Genomic DNA, 16240 nt, shown 5'->3' on the forward strand with positions numbered 1-16240 from the left:
ATATATGCTTGTTATAAAATTTTTAAATTTTGAAAAGTGTATCAAAGTATTACAAAGTATTGCAAATGTAAAATGTAATAGGTTTTACAAATATGTATGTGAAATTTTCCATTGAATTTTTCTACTCCTTGGGAAAGAAACCGAAAAAATCCGCGGAAAAATTGAAAAAAAATCGGTTTTCTTTCAAGCCTTTAAAACTATATATAATTAATAATGCATCAGCACAACTAATATTGCAGAAAAAGTTTTACAGTTCTAATTAATAAAATAAAAAATTAAATTTCAAAATTTTAATATATTAAGTTAAAAGATGGAGGAAGTAATGAAGTATACGTATTTCATGTGTGAAAAGCTTAATATGCAATGTTGATATGAGAATATGTTGATTTGAGAATATAAAAAGAATATCATTTATCTTATCTATTAATGCGGAAAACAGCTTATTTGGATATATAACTATTAAAAATAAAATTTATATCATAATTACCAAAAATTACCATTTTTACCATAATTTTACTGCAAGTAATTGTCAGATTGAAAATGACGGTAATTTTCCATCTCTAATTATGTTACATGCATTGATATAGTATAATTATGCATATAATTGGGATTTTTATGCATGTATTCTTATGTGCACGTATATATAACAATTACAAAATTACGTAAGACACGTTATTGCAATAATAAAAACTGGTTTGTAAAATAATTTTATAAATCTATATGTATATATTATACATATAGATGTATATACATTCACATATATTTATAAATATCTATATATAAATTCTATATCTATATATACACAAAGTGGGGCATTTAAGAGAAAACACTGAAATATGTAAAAAACTACAACTAAATCCAATAAGTAGGCAAAAATGTTTCAGATAAAAATTGTACAATTTGAAAGAGGCAAATAATAAAAAATAAAATCGATTTTTTAAAGTCATATGAAGGTCACCTCCACTTTTTAAATGGAATGATATGATTTTTTTACATAATATGATTCTTCTAATTATTCTACATATAAAAGTATTAATTAAGGTAAAGTTATCGGAAAATCAATACTTTACGAGATATTTTATACTTTATCATGCCATATTTCGACATGAAATATTTTATTATTGATTTCTTGACAATTGTACCTTAATACTTTTATGCACAGAATAATAAGATTAATCGATCGAAATAAAGAAAACACACGGTTGCTTTTAAAAAATATATGCAATATGTAACATTTTTTTTTTAAAGCAACTATGTGTTTTCTTTACACCAATCGATGCATCTCATCCTGTGCATAAAAATATTAAGGTACAATTATAAGAAATCTATAATTTATGATACATATTTCATATTTCATGTCGAAATATGATATGATAAAATATAAAATATCTCGTAAAATATTGAATTTTCGATAATTTCACCTTAATACTTTTATATGCAGAATAATTAGAAGAATCATAGTATTTAACAAGAATTACATCATTCCATTTTAAAAAATGAAGGTAATCTCCATATAACATTAAAAAACTTTTTGAAAAATTGATTTTATTTTTCATTATGTTTACTCCTTCAAATCGTACAATTTTTGTCTAAAACATTTTTGTTTACTGGGTTTAGTTTTTGACATACTTCGGTGTTTTTTTTAGATGCCCCCCCCCCCATTCTGTATATAATTTAAAATTAATACATATATGTCCAACATTCTATAAAATTACTTCTCTATTAAAAAATATGTTTAAAAAACTATAGTAATATAAATATGTATTATATAATTTTCTTTAATTATCTTATCTTATATATAAACTTTTTACAGCAACATGTCGAATTTAACTATACATACGCCAATGGCAGAATCTGAAAATGCAAATACACTGGAGTGGACACGTCCTGATCAAGTAATGCAATTGCATCGTATGAAATTAAAGAAACGTGCACTTCAAGCGCGTATAAATAAAACGACTATTAATACTAGCACTCAGCAAACAACTACGAATTTAGATGGCCTTAACTCTAGTAATAATTTACTGCACCGTATATCTTACTGCCAAAAGCGCAAGAATCCGTTTGCGATCAATGAAACATATAAGAAACAAAAGAATATAACGAAAGCCGGAATAGAAATCAGTAACGACACTACTTTGTTCGAATTATTAAATATTGATGTTCAACGGGAGAAGCCAACGGTGGATTCGTCTATGAAAGACTCCTTAACTTTCATTAACGTCCTTTCAAAACTGGAATCAAGTAATCAGATTTCAGACGCAAATGTTCCAAAGGGTGCAAAGTATATTCCTATAGATTGGACATTGAAAACAAAAATGAGGTTTATGTCTCCGAAGCCTTTTCCATGGAACTGCAAACTCAAAACGAGCGAAGAGGCATCAGGTACCACAGGATTTGTGAGATGTTTAAACATTGGAGAAAAAGAGACAACTTTGGATACTAGTCCAAACGCAAGGTGAGTTTTATTAATTTTTATCACTATTCCACCATTTTTTTCAAGTTCTATAATAATAATGCTCGTTAAATATTTTTATTAGATTTCATCAATGTTGCTTGATATGGCAACATCCTTCTTTACCATGGTTAGAGTTATTTCCTCGCTCTGCTGGCAAAGTGAGCGCATCTCTCGCAAATAATGCATTGATAGTAAACAATCAAAATATGAAAGATGCATTGTACCGAGAATGGGGTGATAGTTTCAGATCTCTATTTCATTTATTGCGAGCAAGGCAATGTCCGTACTTTTATGTGTGTGCAAACACATTTACAGTGCTCTTTCGTGCCGCTGGCATCTGCGGACTGTCGGAGATTCATGCTCTTGTTACACCCACAACACGTGGATTCCGTCAGTCATTAAAACAAGAAGGTAAAGCGTTTGTCTACTTTAGTTATTTAAAACTTTAATTATTTAAATTCTATTTTTTATAAAATAGAATTTAAATAAAATAGAAATTTTTTATAAAATTTGATTAAAAAATTAGTTTTTGATGACAATACAAGTCAAACTGTAGATGTTTGACATAATATAAGTAATGAAAAATATTAACCGTGCTTTAAAAAATAATCTTAATGAAACACAATAACATAAAAAAAAAACAGATTTTAGAATATTAAAATATTAATCTTGTCTTTTTCAATATATATTTCAGAAATAGAATACTCTATGCCTTTAAGAAAGGATTCTAAAAGACGATCTGACATAACAGACTCTGACTCTAAGACTGTAGATACTGTATCTAATACTGCGGATTGTCAGCAAGAGAGTGACAATTATGAAAAAGAAGAAGATGATGATGATGACGATGAAACTCAAGACGCATGGCTCGAAAGCCTTGGAGTGGAAAATTCAGAAATTAAAAAAATTAATCACTCACAGGTATGTATAAATAGAGCACTGTTGATATTCTGAACCGCCATCTCTTGGTTCCATTTATAATAGTTGCTTACCATTTTCACATAAATGATACCTACTCAGTCTAAAGCTATGTGAGTATTTTATATTCAGATAATACGTTCTTACTTTGATGGAAAGTTATCGCGCATAAAAGCATAGGTTTATAGCTCACTTTTAATGTGAGTTAACAGACTCAGTAAAGCACATGATTTCGAGCTTGTGCAGATTATAAATAAAAACTCAGAATATCACTTATTAGAATAAAAAGGAACGTACTTTCAACTGAGTTATGACTGAGTTGTTGTTACAAATGAGAATTATCTGAATTTTGGTGTAAATGGAAAGCAACTGATACGTGGTTTATATCACGTCTGACAAAGTAAATGTACATTACAATCAAAATGCTTTACTGCGTTACAGTAAACTGCAATAATAAAATAAAAAATTGTAATAATAATTTCTAACTTTATTGCGGAGCAAACTTGGAGGTTGTACATTGTCCACTTAGCTGGAACCAAGATGACGGACGAAAATACATCTATAGTGTACATCTTATTGTTAGTATAAATATTGCGCAATTCCCAATTTATCTTGACATTCTGATATTCATTTTAGGCGAGAATGACTTTGGAGAAAGAAAGCGAAGTGGATAACTTGAAGCAGTCTCTCGTGTTCGTAAGGGGTGTGGAGACGCAGGCGTTGTTTAACTTCCTACTTAATTGTAAATCAGCTATCGCGGCGACCGGTACGTTAGCCGGTGTTTCTCCTACACTTCTGGCTCCGACGGCTTTCCACGGTGCTACGTTAAAACCGCTCAAGGTATTGTACAATTTAACAGAAAGAACAATTCCCAACAAACAGATTATAACTACAATGTTGCAGCAACATTGTAACATTTCAGCTATATTGCAGAAATATTACAATATTGCTGCAATATTGTAGTTATAATTTGTGTTTGGTGAGATGGTTCGTTTCAATTATAGAAATCTTGATCTCATACCATAACTGTTTGTTTTTTTTTGTTTTTTTTTTTTGAGGTTCGAGAAAGCGTAGTGCGTGACAATAACGACAGGTATTATTCTCTCGAATTGAAAGGCCCCCTTTTGCCACATGTGTTGCCTTCTCTCTGTCACTTGATGAAATCCAGTCAATTGGAGCAGTATTCGGTAAGCTGCGCGCAGTTGGCCCCAACAACTTCGTTTTCCGCAGCGAGGCACGGTATGGACACACAAATACACGCGTTGGCATATTAATTGATAAAATTTTATGAATCATATAACAAAAATAATTCTTACATTCCTATAGGCCACGCAATTGGAGAAGATCACACGCGAGGAGAAGTACCGCCTAACATTTTTGGGCAAGAAAATTTGAGCGATTGTGGATTCAATGAAGAATTATTGAGCCACTTTTGCAGTCCTGACCCGGCCAGGATAGAAATTTTAGATAGCCTTAAGTTTTTTAACGGACTATACACATGGTCGTGATCATCGCGTACAAATATACAGATTAGATACAAATGTGGCACCTCTAAGTACAGATCTTTGTGCTCGTAATGATTAATTAAAAATAAAAACGCAGTCAATTTTTCTTGTCCTAAACGTTAGGGCAATGTTACATCGCTGGCGACACGTAATGTTCGATAACGAAATATCGTTATACTTGTGAAAATAGGGATCTAATGTCATCTAATATGACTAACGTTTAATGTATATGACGAATGTTTAATAACTACATGATTACTTGCATACAAAAATCGCCATTGTAAAATTTAATTTTTTATTGATGTGTAATTTAATATGCTGTAATTTAAATTGCGAAATGTATATATATCATGTGAAATAAGACTATGAACATTATCGATATCAGGTAAAGACATTTTCATTTAAACCGACGTAAGTAACGTTATTAATCGCCCTGACGATATCTTTATAGATTATAACAATTTCGATATTTTTTATCATGATAAATGGACTTTTTTGTTTCGTTTGATGCCGGTACATTAATGGAAAAATCAAATATTTTTGTACATATCGTGTATGTATACGTATGTATTTCAGGCGAAAAGGAAAAGAAAGAATGAGGAACCATGATTACAACGGATTCTCTAAATTTAATTCCGACTCACAATACGATCACGATACAGAGAGGATCGCAATCGCATTATTGTCCGTTAATTTAAAAGTTTTAGCTTTCCCGAAACAAATCCCGACACGCGCGATGGTAATATTAAGAAGGACCGTTCGAGAACCCTGGGAACGAGGTAGGTGGGGTCCGCTAGCGGATGGACTGCCCCTAAAAATAACGAATCGATATTCGCCCGCTGCCCCCAAATCAGTCGCCGGACTCGCCGGACTCGCCTGGGTCACTGAGAGAAAGAAGAGAGAGAGAGAGAGAGAGAGAGAGAGAGACCACAATACGAGAAAAATCAATTGGTTTATTATACTTGGATCTTGGGATGTGTTCCTTTCTGTCGCGAATCGTGCAATAGTTCGCGCCGATTGTTCGACGCAATCATAAATTGATGACACGCGTCATAAATATGCCGTAGTTCCGTTCCGACAAGAATCGCCGAAGGAATATCGGTCCCGCATCAATGACGCGTCAATGCGTTTGTCGATGCTGCCGCGCGTCGATACGTCTGTACGCGGCGGGCACGGCTGTGACTTGTGAGTACACGCGCCGGGAGGGATTACGTCAGGGCTCATCGCTGTATTGCGACACCGCCGCGCCGCGCGGAGGCGGTTTCGCGTTGCAAGGTCTTCTCAGCGCGGCTCGAATTTTCGTGCGAGCGCGCTGTTTTCCAGCCGCCGCTGCGCCGTTTCCACGAGCGAATTTTACTTCCCGCTGGCCGCCCTTCCCTCTCCCTCACACACTCCCGCCCCCCTCCGTTTCCCCTTCCCTCGTGCGAGCGAATTCTTCACGACCGGTGGATATCTTATCGCTCGCGCGATACAAATGGAATTTGAAGGCGCTAAACAGGAATATACTCGGCTGTGCCTGACGCGAGTTCGAGTTCACAGGCTCGAACTTCGAGGGAGAGATGTCTGTTTTAACGGAATGAGATTAAAGTGGCGTCGTGTTTAGATTCGGATAGAATGTACGGGATGGTTCCCGTGTGGTTCGCGCCAAGTCCGCATTTCTTTCGAAAACCGCGAGGACTATAGATCTCTCGGTTGCTTCAAATCGATTAATCGACTTTTCTTTTGTAAAAATCGAGGTCGCGAAACATTTCATAGCTTGTCGATTAATAATAAAGAGAAAATTAATAATAAAAATCTCTGAATGTGATGTGAATCCCCTCTGAAAATAATGGGGGAGACAAGTAACAAAGTCAATTTTCCTCGTTTGATAACAAATTTATTTTAAGACTTTAATTCGACACAAGAGAAAATTTTAAATTGAACCTTATTAATTACGAAGATATAAAAGTTTTAGATAGCGATCGTGACGTATTCCTCAAAAGGAAAGACTCAGAATTGTGACCAAGATAGAAGTACGTTTAACGTGAGACACACCCTGCGACCTGCGTGTCGAGGTATTTACGTATCCCGAGGCCCCACACGCGCCCTGTGTCCTTCGGTTTGTGCCACCCCTATGATTTAATGCACTACATGGAAATGTCGATAGCTATCTCGGTATCAGGATATAGATTACAATTATCTCCAGTGTGCCATCTCTACCGCGTACGGCACGAAAAGGAAAAAAAGTACAAACTCGATCGCCTTGAAAAGTCGATCCTGAAAAGAAAGGAAAGGAGCGTTGTTTTTCGCCTGATGAGAGGCAACCCCTTGTCGTGGCGAGGATTCGGGGTGGATGAAATCGCTGGGTACGCCGCGCCGCGACGCGTCGGGCGTTGGTAAGGCACCCGCGACGCGTAGCGAAGCGAAGGGGGCCGTATAAGGGGGGAAGAGCGTCGCTGCGTGCGCGAGCGAGAGACTATCCAATTCGGAGGGAGAAAGACGAACGACGTGAAATCGGGGCTCAGTCGAAGGGGAGAAAAAGAGGGAAAACCCGAAGGGTGAGAGAGAGAGAGAGAGATGACGCTCTCCCCGTGGCACGCTATACATATACGCGTGCAAGCATGTGCGCAAATACGTACACGTACTGCGTACGCGAGGGATTTCGAGAAGCGGACAGCAACACCACGACGATGACGACGACGACAACGACGACGACGACGACGACGACGACGACGATAACGATAACGACGACGACGACAACGATGACGACGATGGCGACAACAACGATGACGGCAACACCGACAATGGCATTACAACGCAATGATGACGATGACGATGACGATGATGATGACAATGACGATGACGATGACGACGACAACGACGACGACAACGACAACGACGATGACGACGACGACAACGACGACGACGATGATGACGACGGCGACGATGGCGACGACAACGACGGCAATGGCGGCAACGTCAACGATGTACACTATTACGATGCCGCGTGGGGGTTGCACGAAGACCCCCTGGTGGGGTTCTGGCCGCCGACCCTACAGTCCCCCGCTGGAAATGATATCAGTCGCGACTCGGTCGAGGGAGCCCCAGCACGTTACGTTACACCGTCGGTCGCGCCGTGCCCCTCGCAGAACAGTAGTTTCACTCTCCCGCGATACATTAACCGAATACCGCCCCGCCAGCGAGTGTACATCGCGCTCGTCGCCGCGCGTCCGAAGACTCGGCTAGCAGATCACTTAGCCGTGTACCAGCTTCAATACGCAAAGGGCTTATATATTGAGAAAGGGGGAAAGAGGTCCCCGCGCGATCATCGTCTGCCCTGAGTAAAATCGGAGGATTTTACGTCGGAGGTCGCAAGGTACACGGGGTGGGTGTTGTATTCAACGGAGTTTCTTTGCGCGCGTTTCTTCCTCCGCAATCAAGAGAAAATCGCGACGAGACGGGGACGTGCGTATAGCGTGGAAGAGAGGTAAGCCGCTCTCTTTTCGCTTCTCTCGTTCCCCCCGTTGCGCCCCCCTCCCGCCTCTGCCTCCGGAGCGCGCGTTTCGGAGGCGCGACGTCGACGTCGAGGCGCGGATATTAATAGAGCTCGGAGAGAGAGACAGAAGGAGAGAAAGAGTAGGCGCACACCGGGGCACCGGCGGCGGCGACGCGACTCCGATGTCTTTCGCGCGCGCCGTTGATGGTTTCGCGGCTTGGACGAGCGAGACTCGCGCATTCCTGAGAATCACGTGCGAGTCGCCGCTTTTTTTGCCGTTGTCCGCCCCCTCGGCCTCCTCGATCCTCCTCCACCTCTTCCTCCTCGTCGTACGTATCCGCGCGTATACATAAGTCGCACATGAGTGACGCGCTCATCTGCGCGCTCTTTGCAGCCGTTGAAACGTACGAAAGCCAGCGCATTTTCCCTCGTTTTTGCCCACCATCTCCTTGACCCGTATTTCCTCTTGGTCAATCGGCCGATCGTTCCCAGATTGGCCACTGTTACCGCGCGTTACATCCAAATTTGTGCGAGCTCGACGGAAAAACGACTCGTATCGTTCAAGGCCACGCTTCGCGAGTCGAGTCGTCACCGTCGCGTCGGAGCGACGTTTCGCGACGCGAATTCGTCGCATGATTGATGCGCGGAACTACTGTTACTGTATCCGTACCGAGAGCGACCGTGTACATATGGATACATCTACACGTGATTTCCTCGTCTCGTTCTATACACAGCGTTTTCTTCTCCGTTTACATTTTTTTTCCTAACAACGCGCGTATCTCGATGATTAACGAAATCGAACTGTCCCAAACGTTAGTTGTCCCTAAATCTTTTTATCGTTCAGTCGCCGTCCAACATTCCTAAAGTTACCATTAGATCTGCCTGGAAAATCACGCCGCAAGCATTAATTTCGCATTCGCGAACGTCTTCCGGTTTTCGCATCGTGACCCACCGGTAGAAAAGATAGGGGAAAAAAAGGGCGCGTTTGAGTCCATTCGCTGGCACAGGGAACAGGAATCCCTTGGAAATGCGTGGGGGGGTCCACCAACAAAATTATGGATCGAGGCAACGCGAGGGTTCACGTCTGCGCATGACTATTCGTTGTAGCCTAGCCGCGCGCGCGCGCGCATCACACACACACACACACACACACACACACACACACACACACGTATGTCACGCACACAACACGTGCGTACGTACACGTATGTACACGCACACAACACGTGCGCACGCACACGTAACGCGCGGGGGAGCCAGCGCAAGCCCTCTCCTGGAGAACCTCTCCTTCGAGATCTCCTCCTCTTCTTTGCGCGCACGACATACCCCCGCGAGTTTACTAACAACGACGATGCCCGACGCTCGACACGGTGACATCCTCCTCGTCTGTCATTTAAATTCGTGACGCGACAAGTAAAAGCGACCCCGCGGGTGAAGGACAACGCGTTCGTACGAAAAATTGAGAAACAATTAACTTTGAATCGATTTCAGTTTCACGGACGGGAGCAATAGTGAAGAGCGGAGAGGATATTCTCCGCGGTAAGGAGGTGAGAAAGAGCACACGAAAACACGGTCTCTTCAATTGTGAAGGAAGGGAAGAGGGAGGGAAGGAGGAGAGTGGCTAAACCACCGCGGTATTTAACGACGTGCGGGCATTATGACTGTTTTGCGACGCGCGCAGTCGATTATGGAACGCGCGATGACACATCGATCACCGTGCCACCGGGATTGAAATAATTGTGCAGAAAGTGCCGATTAAAGGCGCGTCGCCGAGCCGCCCCGCCGCCGCCGCCCCTACGCCTCCCTGTCGCCTACCCACGATTATTTCACTTATGATGCAACGATCGCGCGGATATAATCGCAGAAAGCGATATTAGTATGTATTTCGCGTGTGTGCACGCGCGCGCGCGATCGCGCGATGCCGTGTGTGATTATAGTAATTGTCCGCTTACAATCCGGAAAATCTCCTGCGTTAGGAACTAAATATTACATTTGTTCCGTTCTTGTCGTACGACAAAAAAAAACAGACAAATGTAATATTAGCCTTATGAGTCGATCAAGACTTTCTCGACCGCGGCCGTATGCACTAGTCAGGGAGTATATATTTCGACGCGTAATTCTACGTATTCTCTAAATTCCACGGTTCGCGCATTCTTCGTGAATGTTTTCGCGTCTTGCACGTCCGCGATCTACAATGTGCTCTTAGCATCTTGTTTCTTGCTTCTTACCACTATTTATCACTCTTCCCTTTTCGCTTCTTATATTCCGATCCTTCATTTTCGCCTGGGATACATGTGACGAACTTCGAAAGAGACAGGAAACACATGACAAGAAACACGAATTTTGATAAAACGGTCGCAAAGAGGGGAAAAGGCAAGGAGTAAAAAGCAAAAAACAGCAAGCAAAGAGCACATTGTATAAACTGTAGATACATAACTGTTTCCTAGACGAGTCAATTAATGTTCTTATATTTTCACATCTCTATTTATATCATTATATTTATGTAAAAATAAATAAAAAATACATAATCTCATGTAAGATATAACGTGGAGCGATATAAACATGAAGATAACTGCTCTAAATATAAAAACAAATTAAGATGGATTTAAGAGCCAAGCTAGATTTTAATGCTAAAAATTATGACAAATATTCTAAGTGATAAACAAATATATCATTTATTTTAAAAAAATTAATTACTAGTTTTCCAATAACTAGTTTTATTACACTTTATTCACATTTTATTTAATTGTCAATTAAGATTATTATACTCTGAACAGGATAACATAGTCAGTACCTTTCATGCATCTCTATAAAAAAAATTTAACCAATCTTTAATTATAATGATTTATACACATGGTTTACAAGTATTTACTAGACATTTACTAAACAATGTTTTTGTACGAATTTAACAACGACTTCATCAATTTCATATGCACAATTGATCCTTTATTTTAATTGTGATTTACGAATTTTTAACTGCTTTTCTTGTTCATATTTAACACTGATATTTTGATAAAAATCGAAATCTTTTTTGTGTATCACTTAGAATAATCGTCATAATACGAGTGAAGATGAGCATTGAGATTATGGAGTATACAAAGTTTCAGTGATGTAATTTTTGCAACATCTCATTAATAATAGAGTACTTGCAGTCATGGAATTGGAAATCTTTTTCACCTATTGCAGACAGCAGAAGTCCAGAAGATATGTCGATGTAGCGAAAAAAATTATTGAAATTTTGAAATAAGGGTAACATTTATCGCTGATAAAAGCCTAAAGAGGCTGAAACGTACAAAGCAATTTTACTAAGGATATGTAACAAGGTTTAAATTCTTAAATTCTTAAATTTTCATCAAATTCTATGTTATTAACTCTTATTTGCTTGTCTCAGTCGTTTTTATTGTGTTAAATTGAGAATCAGACATTATACATTAGGTTTAAATTGTTAACAATCTTTAGTATTAAAGCCTAATTTGGTTTATAAACTCATTATTGCTCTTATTTGATTTTTATCTATTTAAATTTTGGTACTCATTTATTTATATTGGTGTTATAAATGTATATATTGGTATTATAAAAAATTACAAAATATAACAGGATATAATTAATGGTTGATAATTTGCGAAATCATTTGAGAACATATGTATGATCGTGTAGCTTTTGAAAGCTTTTAGAATATTCTCGGTACATGGAACGTATATGCGTGAGTTTAATTACAAATTTAACTAATTATTTAATGTACTTGATTAAAGAAGAAAGGAAAGCATAATTGCATATGTATTTGCATATAAAAAAACATACGTAAAAAAACATACTCTCTTGCGTTCAAATTAAGTACTTCGTTCTATCATGACGCCGATCAATTTCGAAACATTGTAAAAATACAATAAAATACAAAGTGAAATTGAAAATACAATTTTCGTATTTCAGACCAATAATATTCGATATAAATATGGGCGAGAAGACGTTCAACCTGACGTGGAACAATCATCTGGCGAACCTGTCGGGTTTGTTCGAGGCTCTTTATAAAAGTGGCTCCTTGACAGATGCGACTTTAGCTTGTCAGGGTGGCATGTTGAGAGCTCATAGATTGGTGCTAGCAGCATGCAGTCCTTATTTCGAAAGGGTCTTTAAGGAACATTATGGAGAGCAACCCATTCTCATTTTAAAAGGTATACATCAATGATGTTTCGATGAAACATTCATAACGTTTAAAAACGAACTAAAGAAGGGGAGTTTTCACAAGCTTCTTTTTAATTTTTTACACGGAATATTTCTCGTCTGAGAAAGAGAAAGAGAGAGAGAGAGAGAGAGAGAGAGAAATGTTGCAAGCTGTTTTTTTATGTAACTGTTTAAGATAGCGGCGAAATCTTTTTTGTGGTTTTCATAATCCACTGGGAGCTTGCTTGAGCGAACATAAAAAGGCAAGGGTAAATCTTTACATTAGGGGTGCAGCTCTGATGACCTTGACATATATTGTAGAGGTGAGTGTACTCATCAAATTTTCCGCATAAATTAATCGGCGGTTTCGTATAGTTCTTGAGATATACTTAAAACTCGTTTTCTAAATTTCATTATTTTATGACATCTTGTATATGAACCTATGTAAATCAATACAACTTATATACTTCGTTACGTTCCATAAACACGGAGAGGAGGGTGTAAATCTCGCCTCACGTGGAAAGTCAAAAACCCACGTAAATAAGTACAATTATAGACTTTGTTACGTCTTGTAGGCACAGGAAGGTGCGGGGTGCCTCACTTCGCGTGAAAAGTTATGTGAAAAAAGTAATATTAATAAATAAATATTAACTTATTTTATAATACATATATAGTATAATATATATAGTATAATTTTTTATCTGATAATAGTTACATAGACATACTTAGCAATAATGTAAAAAAAACATTAATACGCTCATCAAACTTTCTTTTAAACATAAATTCATTAAATAGCTTAGAAAATGTTCTTTGCACTCAATAGCGAGACATTGTTTCGTGTCATTCCCGTCACATTCGCTCAATGTATTATATGTATATACATCATACATCATATACAAGGTGTAATAAAAAAAATAAAATTTAAGTAAGTTAGATATCTCAAAAACTATACGATACCGCCGATTAATTGATAAGAAAAAGTTGATCAGTACTCTCATCTCTATAATATAACATATGTCAAGGTCATGGTTATCGGAACTGCATAACGTAAAGAAATATCAAGGCAAACCCTCATTTTAAGTAAAAAAAAAAAAATAACATGATCTCTTTTTGAGAGCTTGTTTGTTACCCCTTCTGAAGCATTCAGAAGGCAGCGGTAGCGATATATGAGTACATCACGCGAAAATAAACAATAAAAAATCGAGAGGGAAGATTTTGCCCCCGTCTCTATCATTTCGGAGAAAATTTGTAACACTTTCGCGCGAAGGATTTAAAAATCTTATCTGACATACATTTTTATCGCTTATTAGGTGTCGCTGTTGAGGAAATGGAATGCCTCTTGGACTTCATGTACAGAGGATCCATCGACGTAGCGGAAGAGCACCTTCCGTCGCTAATAAAAACAGCCACCGATTTAGAGATACGCGGTCTCTCCGGGGAGCAGAAAAACCAGGAGAGCAACCGCAACCTCTATACCAGGGTTGAAACGCGAATGCAGCGATGCCATATCGAAACTAGAGTGCACACCACCGAATACATCAAAGAGCCGTCGGTGATTCCTTTTCTGCCAAAGCACTCGAGCGTCGATTCGATGGAGGATCATATTAAAGTAGAGGATATCGAGGTGGAGGATGATCCGATGGTGATCGACGGACACGAGGACAGCTTCGACGAACTTCCGCGATCCACGGAAACGCAAATTGTACGCTCAGTGGATATGTGATTTAGCTTATTTTGGGAGGTTTTATCTAAACATCGTTCGTGTCGCTCGATCTTAATCGTGGTTCTCCGGCACGAAAATTCACGTTCAATTGCAGGGCTTGCTGTAACAATGGGATAACGCCTAACCCACATTTTGTAAAAATAAATTCTAGAGTTAAAGAGATGTGAAAAATATATCCATTTCTGTCAATATTACATACTCAACTACGTTGCGTAAGCCATTATTGCAGCAAACCCTTCGATTATTTAGGAAGATAATGGTCTCAATATTTGTTATAATAATTTTCAGAAGCGTATACCTCCTCCGATGTATAAGCGGGAAACCAGATTCAAAGGGCAGAAGAGAGTGTCAGTGGGCCGCGTGACGCGCAACAATGACCCACTGGAATCCAGATCGAAAGACTCCTCGCGAGAATCAAGTTGCGAGGATGCTTCGAGAATCATCAAATGCGAGCCTAATCTCAATGACGGATCCGGGGATATCGCAATATCGGGCATACAGGTAAACAAGTCACTCGTTACCGAAAGGAAGGAACAACTTATTGCTAACAAAGCGCATTTTACACGATTGCAAGCCACTACTGCAGCAATAACGACTTTGCTGTAAGCAAACTACATTTAATCGTGATAGACTATTTTGCTCAAGTTGTATATGCACTAAAAAGATATTCAGCAAAAATTTTTTATTTTATCAATAAAATAGATTTTGTTGCAACAACTTACTATAATAATGAAAATTAATCGTCTAGAATGTGTAATCGCAGCAGTATTTTTGGTGCTGTAGCAAAATTTCCCCCCTTTTCTCTCTCCCTCTCTTCCTCCCTTTCTCTCCCCCTCCACCCCTCTCTCTTTCTATGTACAAGGTGTCCCAAAATTCGCGGATTAGGAGTACAGGACGTGATACTTTGTGATAAAAGGAACAACTTTTTCCTTTAGCAAATTTTGATCTGACAAGTAATTTTGGCAGGAGAGGTTAAAGTTAACGAATAATCGCTTTTGTCCGTGCGGCGCTCAGAGCCGGCGCATGCTCCTCCATTCACTTGTTCCTAGTCCTTGGCTAATATTTACAAGTAATGTCTTAAGATACTAATACGGCTCTGTTATAATTAGTTTGCGACATTTTAAGACTGTGTTTAAGACAATCTTAAATATTTAGAATCAATTATAAATATTTTTTATTGCTTGAAATGTGAATAGTTAAAGCAAAATTCAGCTCAACTAAAAAATTTCTTCTTGGGCACAAATTGGTACACATGTTTACTTTCATTAGCATTCTGACCTTTTTGAAAATGCAATATGGCGAATCTAGAATCGTGACTAGAATGGACTGTCGTCAAAAAATTTTTGGAACAAACTAATTACTGAAGCACAGGAGGCTAAAAAATTTTTCTATTTCCATAAATTAAGGTTTTGAGGCTCGTTGAATACGAATCCGCAGTCATAATTATAAAACAATGGCGAATCCAATATATCAGCCAAACTTAATTAGCCAATTTTCAAATAACGCAAATTTTTTTGTACAAGACTCACTAAATCGGAGTTTTTTGGGTCACCAATTATGGAATTTTCAGTTATTAAAGCAGGATTCGGGATATCAAATGCAACATGGTGGGTGGAATATGACCAGTGCATTTTACAACGTTCAAGTTGGAAGATTTTTTTGGTCAATCAATGTGTATACATTGGTTTATTGGGTTTTTGATTACAAATTATCGATCTTTACTTAAAGTTTAAGGCTGTTGAGCCAATATAATATAGAAAATGTGGAAATAATGGAATTTGCATTATTTGAAGTTTGATCGACATATTGGTGTGAATTTTATAATTTTGATTGCGGATTTGTATTTAGCGACCCCCAAAACCTTAATTTATGGAAATAGAAAAATTTTCTAGCTCTTCTGTGCTTCAGTAATTAAAGTTTGTTCCAAAAATTTTTTGACGGCAGTTCGTTCTAGTCATAATTCTAGATTCGCCATAGTGAATTTTCAAAAAGGCCAGAGT

At 38.4% G+C, this 16240-nt stretch overlaps 2 protein-coding genes across 10 annotated transcripts in view; both read left to right on the forward strand.

The window, feature by feature from the left end:
• The window catches only part of LOC105457526 (protein downstream neighbor of son homolog), a 6474-nt gene extending 1187 nt beyond the window's left edge, over positions 1 to 5287 (forward strand). Inside the window, exons 2-7 of one of the 2 annotated variants that reach the window (XM_011702237.1) lie at positions 1814 to 2458; positions 2541 to 2869; positions 3153 to 3379; positions 4013 to 4216; positions 4435 to 4615; positions 4703 to 5287. In XM_011702237.1, the coding sequence (XP_011700539.1) occupies positions 1818 to 2458; positions 2541 to 2869; positions 3153 to 3379; positions 4013 to 4216; positions 4435 to 4615; positions 4703 to 4884 (1764 nt within the window). In that variant the 5' untranslated portion in view covers positions 1814 to 1817 and the 3' untranslated portion in view covers positions 4885 to 5287. Of the gene's footprint in view, positions 1 to 1813; positions 2459 to 2540; positions 2870 to 3152; positions 3380 to 4012; positions 4217 to 4434; positions 4616 to 4702 lie in introns of those variants that run through there. The other variant, XM_011702246.1, reaches the window with a different exon arrangement.
• A 1338-nt stretch (positions 5288 to 6625) lies between these two features.
• Positions 6626 to 16240, forward strand: part of LOC105457537 (zinc finger and BTB domain-containing protein 14-like) — an 11360-nt gene continuing 1745 nt past the window's right edge. Inside the window, exons 1-5 of one of the 8 annotated variants that reach the window (XM_011702260.1) lie at positions 6626 to 7106; positions 9848 to 9895; positions 12287 to 12528; positions 13828 to 14219; positions 14529 to 14741. In XM_011702260.1, the coding sequence (XP_011700562.1) occupies positions 7003 to 7106; positions 9848 to 9895; positions 12287 to 12528; positions 13828 to 14219; positions 14529 to 14741 (999 nt within the window). In that variant the 5' untranslated portion in view covers positions 6626 to 7002. Of the gene's footprint in view, positions 7107 to 7946; positions 8348 to 9631; positions 9904 to 9980; positions 10233 to 11517; positions 11680 to 12286; positions 12529 to 13827; positions 14220 to 14528; positions 14742 to 16240 lie in introns of those variants that run through there. The other 7 variants (XM_011702266.1, XM_011702273.1, XM_011702292.1 and 4 more) reach the window with 7 other exon arrangements.

The sequence above is a fragment of the Wasmannia auropunctata genome, unplaced genomic scaffold (genome assembly GCF_000956235.1).
Source record: "Wasmannia auropunctata unplaced genomic scaffold, wasmannia.A_1.0 LD336103.1, whole genome shotgun sequence".
Taxonomy (NCBI): domain Eukaryota; kingdom Metazoa; phylum Arthropoda; class Insecta; order Hymenoptera; family Formicidae; genus Wasmannia; species Wasmannia auropunctata.